This window comes from Arachis ipaensis, chromosome B10, assembly GCF_000816755.2.
Source record: "Arachis ipaensis cultivar K30076 chromosome B10, Araip1.1, whole genome shotgun sequence".
NCBI lineage: Eukaryota > Viridiplantae > Streptophyta > Magnoliopsida > Fabales > Fabaceae > Arachis > Arachis ipaensis.
In genome coordinates, this window is record NC_029794.2 from 127,541,222 (window position 1) to 127,552,269 (window position 11,048).

Sequence of the window (11,048 nt, forward strand, 5' to 3'; positions counted from 1 at the left end):
CTATAGTCTTGTAGATACTGATGAAGACACTAAACTCTTCAATCAATAACATTCAAAACAATCACACTGACTAAAAACCACAAAGTATCAACCCAAAGAAGATGATTCAATAAAAACAACAATAAGCGTAAGATCAATAAAAAATCAGCAAATACCTCCATTAAGAGAAGCAGCCGCAGTGCACTTCTTCGATAGATTCGCCGATAACTCACAGTACTGGCGCTCGTATCCCTCGAATACGTTGCTCATCGTCGATAACCTTATACGCCCTCTGCTCGATTCACGATCAACAATAACAAAAAAAATGAACCAATTAAAAGAACGAAAGCATCAATTAATAATTTAGCTCAACGAAATTCAAACTATTAGGATCCAAAATCAGGCATAGAAACCCTAATTCAATCAACACAATAAATGAATAAATAAATAACAAAAGAAGAGGAACGGAAACTGATCGAAAAATTCAAGGTAGAGGAGTGAATCGAACCTGCTATGGCCGGAGGAGTGGAAACGACGGCAGAGAATTGGGCGGAGAGAGGTGGATGCGTTTTGTTTGGGAGAAGGAATAAAACGACAATGGAAGGAATATTAGTGGAGGATGAATGGTAAGTGGGATTGTTGCGGTCAGAATTCTGACGTTACTGAGTCTTGCGTTTTCTCTTTTATGTGATTGGAGGATTGGCCGATTGGAGAGTATGACTAGGAGGCCCTCATGACTTTTTCATAGGAAACACTTTTACATAGAGGAAAAATATTGAGTTTAATTAGCATATCTTTACATAAAAGAGATTATGTTATCTATCACATTAAGTCGTTAATGCAATAAAAATTAAAAGCATTTGTTACTTAGACAATAGGATGAGTTTGATTATTGTGCATGTTTGAGAGAGATATAAATATAGTGATACATATCCTTCATTTGGTTTAGGAAGATACAAATATTTGATGCACAAGAATGAATATAAGGTGAGGGTTTAAAGCCGGACATCATTATTACCAATAAGATCCGAACGCTGTAATGATGGTACTTGCACTTGCTTAATCAACCACTTTTGATGCCAATTGTGACCATGCTTCTCACCAACTCTTCGCATATTATTACATATTAATTATTTTTGTCTAACTAATACTAATTCGTCCCTCTTTGGCTCATATACAATTATACATGGAATGTTTGGCAATAAAAGGTTACTGAAATTTGAACATGTGAGATGTGTATAATACTGATATTAAGGCATAATCTTAATTTTAACATAACGAACTAACGTCTTGGCATCAACAATATTTTCAAGCGCAAATAATAATTTATTTTGCTCTTACTCCTCTCCAGATCAAAGGGGTATTTGTATTTAATTCAAGACATAAGGTAATGCTAATTGTTATCCTTAATCCCTAATCCTAATTATTAATTTCTTTGTTGACAGTTGTCATTACCATATTAACAAGAGTTAACAATGTCTGAAATTTGACTCCTTGTCTGTGGCACATGCATGCTGTACGCCAAACCTCTATGTTATACGTAAAAAAAGAGTTAAGCTAAGTGTACACTAAAATCAGTCATCAAATCAGCTATTTATATGTTAGAATATAAATATATGTTAAAAATAAATTAAATCACATATATATTTATGCACAAATATATTAGTGGCTGATTTTAGTGGTTAATTTTAGTGTACGAATATCATTTTTGATAAAATTTGTGTATCACTTTTAAGTTAAGACACTGTTCTTATATGGATATCTGAAGGGAGAGCTCAATTTCTGGGAATCGACACCGAGTTGTTATCTCCGGTGCCGACCTTTGAGCCTTGTGGAAGTCCGAGCTTTACTCCGAGGAGATGTCCAATTGCGTAGAGCGTGAGCAAGAAATAAGGGGGGAGTGTACCTGCAAAGACACTCCGAAACTTAAATCAGTATCGAGAATTCAATGTGTCTTTTGGATAGAAGATCATATCTTTTATAAGTGAAAGCGTACAAGTCGGTTATGCTTTTGCTTTATTGTCTGGATTAAAGAGTAATAATGTTAGGTCGGACGTTTCACTTTTATAAAGCAGTCCATTAAGTCGAATTGTAACGCTTTATGCCGAATTATGGTTAATAATGCCGAGTTATGGTATTTGATGCCGAGTTATGACATCGGCTCAGTAACGGTCGTATCATAGCCCTCAAGCTTAGCTTGGGAATTGTGCTTAATGAAGCAGGTTAAGCTTTTTATTGAACAAGTCGGTTGTTAAGTTGGTCCCTAACTCGGCATTTGACGTGGCCTTGGAACCCCCAATTCAAGGTGCTTTGTTAAACAGTTAATAAAATAATATAAATAAGAGAGAGAGAGAGAGAGGTGTGTAGTTATTAATGATGTGCGTCTTTCCAATGCACATCATTTCTTTTGGGGCAGTTGAAGTGACTGTTTGGTGGTATTGGGAAGCAGTTTTGGGGTTTTGAATTTAACCTTGGAATTGAAAGGGTTTGGCATTTTGACATAAGATTATCTGAACTTTATCAGAGGAATTTTGAAGCAAAGTATGAGCAAGAGAGGTATTACCTTGTTTTATTTCCGTCATCTGTGACCTTTGTCTTCCATTCTCTGTTTTCTTGTTTGTTGTTCTTCCCTTTTTGTTTTTTGTTTGATAATGGGCTTTGAGAAAGAGAAGAAGGATAAGATTGACTGGTCTTATGATTGGGTGAATGAGGATGTGAGGAGGTATCCATCGCTGTTTTTGGATGAAGGTGCTGTGAAGGAGATAGACGTCAGTAAACTTGTGAGGGGTAAGTGTAGGGTGCATCTGGAGTTGCTTCCTTGTGAAGTTGAAGAACGTGTGTTCCACAGGGGGAAGGTTTTGAGTTCTTTTATAAGTACAGTAGTGTGTTAGAAGAATTGGGAGTGAAGCTTCCATTTAGCGAGTTTGAGTGTCACGTGCTGAAACAATTGAACTGTGCACCCTCACAGCTCCATCCGAATGGTTGGGCATTTCTTCGTGGGTTTGAAATTCTGATGGAGTATTTGGAGGAACCGTCAACAGTGGAGTTGTTTTTCTCACTGTTCCAGGCGAAAGGTGTTTGGAAGGGGGTTGGGTGAATTTGAACAGTTCACCTGGGTTTGCTGTGTTTAAACTTTATAAGTCATTGTTTAAGAACTTTAAGGAGATGTATCTGAAGATTAGGAGTGTGGAGGGTGACTTTCCTTTTTATGTGGACGAGTTGCTGGGGGAGAAATTCTCTTTGTGGTAGTGTTCGGAACCTTAGAGTATTCTGGGACTTGAATCGATATGTCCTCGGGACCAGTGTATTATTGAATATTTGGTGGAAGTAATTGATCAGAAAAATTTATTGTCGGTGTTTGAGTTACTGCAGTGGGAGGAGAATAGGCAAGTAGTGGTAGACTATTTAGGTGAGCTTGATTTGTAAAGATGTATTGTAGATAAAACTGGTTTTAATTCTGTAACTTTTTGTTTTTCTATTTTTGAAGGTGGGAAGTATCCCGGGGTTTCTGCTGCCACCCTGAGATCTCGGGTGAAGAGCAAAAATTTGGAGAAGAAAGTTTCGACGTCAAAGGTAGAAAAAGTTGTAGGTGCTGGTGAGGTTGATCAGCCGAGACCTAGAAGAAGAAAGGTTATTTTAAAAAGGAAAAGAGCTTATGTAGTGGATATATCTGAGGGTTCTGAGGAAGAGGATGTGTCAGTGGAAGAAATTCAGAAATTTGTAGAGAATCAAAAGAAGTTACATGAGCTTGCCGAGCAATCCGAAGGTTCGTCGGTATGGGCCAAAGATTTTCCATATATGGCTGTTGTTGACAAGGTTTGCCAATCGTCGTTAGATGTTAGTTTAGCCGACGAGGTTGGTGATACTGCCATTGATCAGTATATGCAGGTAAGGTGATTATGGGTTTGTTTGTTTTGGTGTAGGTTATTGGTCTACCCTTGGCGAGCCTTGGTCGAAGTCAGGAGAAGAGGCATCGCAAACTGTCGGATCAGAAGTCATATGTAGCGTTGAAGGAAGAGCTTAGCATAAAAAACGCGAGGGTTGCTGAGTTGGAGATGAAGTTTTCAGAGACAGAAAAAGATTTGAAGTTAATGAAGGAAAACTATGCAAAAGAGGTTGAAGATTTGAAGAAGAAGGAGGCCGAGCTTTCTTCTATGACTTCTCAGGTTGTTGCTGTAACAGCGAAATTGAAGGACGTTGAGAAAAGTAAGGTAACAGAAAATTTGGACTCTTTTGTTGAGGGTTTTGAAAGGGCTTCTATTCAAGCAAAGTTTCTTGCTCCTGGAGTGGATTTCTCTCAGATGGATCCAGGAAAAATAGTGCAGGACGGGGTTATAGTGGATGATGATGGTGCTGCTGAGTAAGGAGATGAAAATGTTGAAGATGTTTAAGTTTGGTGTTGTTGTGTTTTTTGGACATGTATTTTGTTTATGATACTTTTTTGCTCCTGAAGTGAGCTTGTGTTTATGTCTTTTTCTATTGCTTTTTGAAGGAGAACAACTTGTGATGCTGTTGTGCATGTTATGATTAGTATAGAATATAATTATTTGTTTTCTGATAAGTGAGTGTTATCTAGTTTGTGACTGAGGCGTGGAGCCAATTTGGTTGATATGGTTAAAACATACCATAGTGTTAGGTAAATGGTAAAGTTCCATTATTTTGATGGATATTTGTTTGATGTTAAGGGAGGGCCGAGTAGGCCGAGTTTAGTGAGATACCGAATAATAGAAATAGGGTTTATTTGATAGATAGTGTTAAGTGTAATTGGATTGGTTTTGATGAATTTTGAATGGTCGTTTTCCGAATATTGATTGGTAATGTGTTTGTATGATTAATTCTGAGTAGTTTGGAATCGCGGTGAGGTCGGATATTTGTTTGACTGATAGATTCTGAATGATCGGTTTCGGATTAAGATTGGCCAGTTGTTTGATTGATAGATTGGATTTTAATTAAGATCGGTTATTTATTTGATTGTTAGATTCCGAATGATCGGTTTCGGATTATAGATCGTTGGTTTGTTTGACTGATAGTATCCGAATGGTCGGCTTCAGATTATAGATCGGTGGTTTGTTTGACTGATAGTATCCGAATGGTCGGCTTTGGATTATAGATCGGCAGTATAAATAGTTTGCAAATAAATGAGAGAGGAATAGTATTTGATGAAATAAGAAATTTATTTATTTGAGAACCTTTGTTTTCAAAGGCCCAGGTAGGCTAGCCTCGTTAAAACCTCTTCAAGCAAAACCCATTGTGGGAAAAATCTTAGTAGTAGGAAAAAGAGTGGTCGCCTGTCCCTGGTTTTTAACTGTAATATAACTTTAAAGATGATACATTCCAAGTGTTAGGCAGATCTTTACCATCTAATTGGTAAGCTCCATTACCGATGACTTTTGTGATTCGGTAAGGGCCTTCCCAATTAGCTGCTAGTTTGCCATAGTTTGATGGTCTTCTAGCTTGTTCTGTTTTCCTGAGCATAAGATCGTTTACTTGGAAAGACCTTGGGTGAAGTCTTTGGTTGTATCTTCGAGCTATGTGTTGTTGCATGGCCAAATGTTTGACTGCTGTAGATGATCTGACTTCTTCCACGAGGTCGAGTTCGGATTGTCGAGCTATATCTTTTGAAGTATGGTTGGCCATTTCAGTACGCAGTGAGGATTGGGAGATCTCCACGGGTATCATTGCGTCTGAACCGTAGACTAGCCGGAAGGGTGTTTCCCTTGTGGTTGAGTGAATGGTGGTGTTGTTTCCCCATATGATCTCTGGGATAAGCTCTGCCCAGAGGCCTTTTGCATCATCCAGTTTCTTTCTTAGGGCATGTAGTATTACTTTATTTGTAGCTTCTGCTAATCTGTTTGTTTGTGGGTGTTCTATTGATGAAAAGTGTTGCTTGTTTTTCAAGTCCTGCAAAAATGATGTGAACTTCTGATCGGCAAACTGGCAACCATTATCTGTGATAATGCGCCGAGGTATGTCGAATTGACAAATAATATATTTCCATTCAAAAGAAAGCATTTGTTGTGATGTAATCTTGGCTAGAGACTGTGCTTCTATCCATTTTGAAAAATAATCAATTCTTACAACCAAGAATTTAACCTACCCTGCTACTGTTGGAAAAGGGCCGAGGATATCTATGCCCCATTGGTTGAATGGCCAGCTTACCTCGGAACAGTGTAGGAGTTTGGCCAGGAGATGTATGATTGGACTGTGTTTCTAGCAGTTGTTACAACTTCTGACTTTAGTTTTACAATCTTGTCGTAGTGTCGGCCAGTATAATCCAGCTCTGAGGATCTTTGAAAATAGGCTTCGGGCTCCGAGGTGTGTACCACAGATTCTTTCATGTGCCTCGGCAAGTGCAAGCTCGGCTTCTGCTCTGCAAAGACACTTTAGTAAAGGACGAGAAAATCCTCGTCTATATAGGAAATTGTTATAAATTGTAAAGAATGAGGCTTGTCTGTGAAAATGTCGAACGTTTTCGACATCGCCTGGCAAGATCCCTGTCTGAAGATACTTTATGTATGGAGTTCTCCAATCTGCTTCCTGTGTTAAACTTAAAATTTCTATGAGTTCAATGCTTGGTTTAAGTAATGTTGACTGATAAAGGGATGACCCGTTTGGTTGAGTACTGCCGAGTTTAGACAGAATGTCAGCTCGGCCATTACTCTCCCGGGGTATGTGCTGCATTTCGTATTTATAAAATTTTGAAAGTAAATTTTGAACGATGTCAAGGTATTTAGAAAGCAAAGGGTCCTTTACTTGGTATAATTTGTTTACTTGCTGGACGATAAGTAAAGAGTCGCAGTATACCTTAAGTTCGGTGATGTTTAGGTCAGCAGCGAGTCTTGGCAATTAGGGCTTTGTATTCACTTTGATTGTTACTTGCTTTGAAAGAAAAATGGAGGGAATGTTCGATGACATTGTCGTGGCTATCATCAAGGATGATACCTGCTCATCGACGTATAAGGACCATTCGATGTAATCTTCGATTTTGTCTGGTACTGAGAACTCGGTGATGAAGTCGGCCAAGAATTGGGACTTGATAGATGTTCGGCCTTCGTACTTGATATCAAATTCCAAAAGTTCCATCGACCATTTTACTAGCCGGCCAGCCAGCTATGGTTTCTGAAGGACTTGCCGTAAAGGATGATCTGTCCGAACATGGATTACATGACTCTGAAAATATGGCCGGAGTCTTCTGGCCGAGAAGACAAGGGCTAGGCCAGCTTCTCAATGCTCAGATATCGAAGCTCAACATTCTGTACGGCATTCTGTAATGTTTTGCTGGTAAAATAGATCGGGAATTGCTGCTTTTCCCTTTCTGCAACGAGAGCAGAGCTTATAGCCCAGTTAGTGACAGATAAATATAAGAATAATGGTTCCCCTGGAAGGGGGGTTTGTAAAATTGGTGGTTTTGAAAGCGTTTCTTTGATAATTGTGAATGCTTGTTCGCAATCATCAGTCCATTGGAAAGCTTTTTTCTTTTTTAAAGTTTGGAAAAAACATAAAGACTTAGAAGCCAGGCATGGTAAGAATCTAAAGAGTGCAGCAAGTCTCCCTGTTAAGCGCTTGACTTCTTTGATGGTTTGTGGGCTTGTCATGTCTAAAACAGCTCGGCATTTTTCTGGATTCGCCTCAATACCTCGGCTGGTGAGCATGAAGCCGAGAAATTTGCCACTCTGGACGCCAAATGCGCACTCCTCAGGATTTAACCGCATGTTGTATTTTCTGATTTGACCGAAGATTTCTGCGAGGTCATCAAGGTGGTTGTTGCCGATCTTTGTCTTGGTGACCATATCGTCGACGTAGACCTCAATGTTCAGGCCGATCTGCTTGGCGAAGACTTTGTCCATTAGGCGTTGATATGTTGCACCTGCATTCTTAAGGCCAAATGACATGACTTTATAACAATAGTTTCCATATTCAGTAATAAAGGCTATCTTATTTTGATCAGACGGATGTATTTGGATCTGGTTGTAGCCAGAATATGCATCCATAAAGCTAAGTTTTTTATAACCAGATGTATTATCAACTAGGCAATCAATAGATGGCAAAGGATATGAATCTTTGGGGCATGCTTTGTTGAGATCGGTGAAATCAACACACATGCGCCATTTACCGTTATGTTTTTTTACCATGACGACATTCGCCAGCCATGTTGTGAATCTGATTTCCTGGATGAAGCCGGCGTTGATGAGCTTCTTGGTTTCTTCCAGGGAGGCTTGTTTTCGGTCGTGGCCGAGGTTCCTCTTTTTCTGTGCTATAGGTCAGACGGATGGATCTAATGCCAACTTGTGGGATATGATGGATGGATCAATGCCTGGCATATCAGTTGGAGTCCAAGCAAACAGATCGGCATTTTGTTGTAAAAATGCTCGGAATGAGGTTTTTTCCTCTGAGGTTAATGTGGAGCCGACGTAAGTGAATTTGTCCGAGCTTTCTGCGAAATAGATTTTATGCAGGTCTTCCGTCGGGGTTGGTCTTTCAAGGGTTCCTGGCCTCGAATCAAGGTCGGCCAGAGCTGGTAGGTCGTCCTTTCTGCCGATGTTGTGAACATGGACTTTTATGTTAGGGTTAGGTCTTTTGAAACTGTTGTTGTAGCATTCCCTAGCCTCTCGGGCATCACTATGAATGGTTGCAATTGTGTTATCCTACAAAGGGAACTTAACACAGAGATGAATTGTAGAGATTATGACGCCGAACCTATTTAGAAAAGGTTGGCCAAGTATCAAATTGTAAGGACTAAAACAGTCAACCACTAAGTATTGAATGTCTGAAGTTTTGGACGAGAGAGAACTCACCGAGTGTGGTTTGTAACCACACAGAGCCCATAACCGGGACTCTCTCACCTGAGAAACCTACCAGGTCTCCAGTGGAAGGTTGGTGGATGTTGCTGCTCAGTTTCATCTTCTGGAATGTGGAGTAAAAGAGAACATCGGCACTGCTCCCAGGGTCTAGTAAAACCTTTTTTACTAGGAGATCTCCGAGCTGCAGGGAAATCACGACCGGGTCGTCTAGATTTGTTACATTAGTGTTGTGGTAGGCTGTTTGGAATGTTATTTGAGGGAAGTGTGAAGGTGTCTACTGTTGAGTTTGATCGGATTCTACGGAAAGCATAGCTCTGTAAGATCACTTTCTCGCCGAGCTTGTGGCTCCTCCACTTGCAAAACCTCCGAAAATACAGTTAATAATACGTCTTGGTTGATCGGGATGGTTGGTATTCGACCGATCTTTATCTCGGCTAAGCTGTGTCGCCGAGCTTTGGTCACTAGAGCGGGGTGCTCGTTGCTATATGTGGCCGCCGATATACTTGTCTATGTGACCTTGCCAAGCTAGTCGCTCCAGAAGGTCTTTGGCGATGACACACTCGTCAGTAGTGTGTCTGTGCTTTTGGTGGAAAGAGCAGTATTTTGATCTGTTCGCGCTTTTTGAATCTGGGTAACTGCCGGCTTTTCTTGGCGGTTTGATCAACTTTGAATTTAAGATCTCCTTGATGATGTCGTCACGCTTGGTGTTGAACTGAGTGTAAGAGTGATATTGCGGAGTTGGTTTGAAGTTTTTCTTGTTGTCTCGTGTTTTGTCGTCGTCTCTATATTGTGGTTTTTCTGTTTTCCGAGCTTGTCAGAATTTCTCGATGTCGATCTGACCTTTAACCTTTTCACATAACTCGGCCATAGTTTTAGGTTTGGCTATAGCAATGGTCTCCTGGAATTTCCATGGTCGGAGTCCGCTTTTTATTGCATGCAGTTCCACCTCGGGATGGAGATCGGGTATACTCATGGCTATCTTCGTGAAGCGCATCATGTAGTCTCTAAGGCTTTCGTGCTGTCCCTGCTTGATTGTGTTCAGGTAATCGGAGTCGTGTAGATAGATGGCCGATCCAGCAAAGTGCTCCTTAAAGGGCTTTAATAAGTCTCTAAAGCGAGAAATAGAACCTGCAGGCAAAGAACAGAACCAATCAAGTGCATAACCATCTAAGTAAGATGGAAAACAACAACATAAAACTTTATCAGATGCACCGTTTACTATCATTATGGAGGTAAACTTTTTGATGTATTTCTTCGGATCACCTAACCCATCATAAGGGGTTAGGGTGGTCGGCAGAGTGAACCTCCTGGGCAAAACGAAATTCATCACCTCGGCCGTGAACGGCCCAGGGGAGCTTTCTAGGTTGTCGTCCTCGTTATCTGGCCGAGCTTCCTCATCATGCTCGGGTTGCTCTTCTTCGTGCCGAGCAGTTTCAGAGACATGCGTCAGCCCTAAATTATGCTCGGCTTCTTCTGTCCGTTCTTGCCGATCGTTATTGTTTTCGATTCGGGTGTTATTCAAATTAGCAATTTTATTTGCCATTCATTGGTTCTCTTCGGCCATGCGCTGGTTGGCTTGCCGTAGCTCGGTCACCATCTGAAGGAGCTCAAATGGTGTGGGTGGAAGTTGTTCAACCATGACTCCAAGCGATAACGTCGAGGCCGATGATATATGGAAGGGATTATATTCTCGGCCCCATGGTGGGCGTCAATTGTTCTTGGACGGGTTGCATATAGATTTCTTCACGCACTTCCGAACCATGATTTACCAACCGGTTATTTTGGATTGATGGGGATCAGCATGTGAGGGTAATGTTTGACGTACATACACGACCAATGCCGCAACATGTGATGGAGTTGTATGCTGCGGTTTGTGACATGGTTGTTGGTAGTCAATCGTCTCCTTCAAGTCCTGAAGTTATCCTTCTCGAGGCCACACCGATCCACTACACCCAGCCGCATGATAGTGCCGACAAGGACGATAGTGAGGGAGATTCAACTTATGTTGCCGGATGCGAGTTGTCTAACAATATAGCTTCTAAACATGAGTATGTGTCGAAGACTCCCACCGGCGGTGTTGGTCGGTTTCTCCTGCCCCTTTTGGCCATTCCTCGACTGTCAGATGTTCCTAATCATTATCAGACGTTGAACTTGAACGCAATGCAGCCCGACGATCTTTTGAATACCGGTGACGGGGAGGATTATAATACGGACGGTGGGGTGGAATTCTGAGTTAGCCATAGATTTAGGAACCGTGAAGCAGTTCTA

General features: G+C 40.8%; 1 protein-coding gene across 1 annotated transcript in view; it reads right to left on the reverse strand.

Moving 5' to 3' along the window:
* The window catches only part of LOC107623543 (vesicle transport v-SNARE 13), a 3,045-nt gene extending 2,332 nt beyond the window's left edge, over window positions 1-713 (reverse strand). Inside the window, exons 1-2 of the mRNA XM_016325864.2 lie at window positions 488-713; window positions 156-271 (exon numbers count right to left, since the gene is read on the reverse strand). Coding sequence (XP_016181350.1) covers window positions 156-249 — 94 coding nt within the window. The 5' untranslated portion in view covers window positions 250-271; window positions 488-713. The remainder of the gene's footprint in view (window positions 1-155; window positions 272-487) is intronic.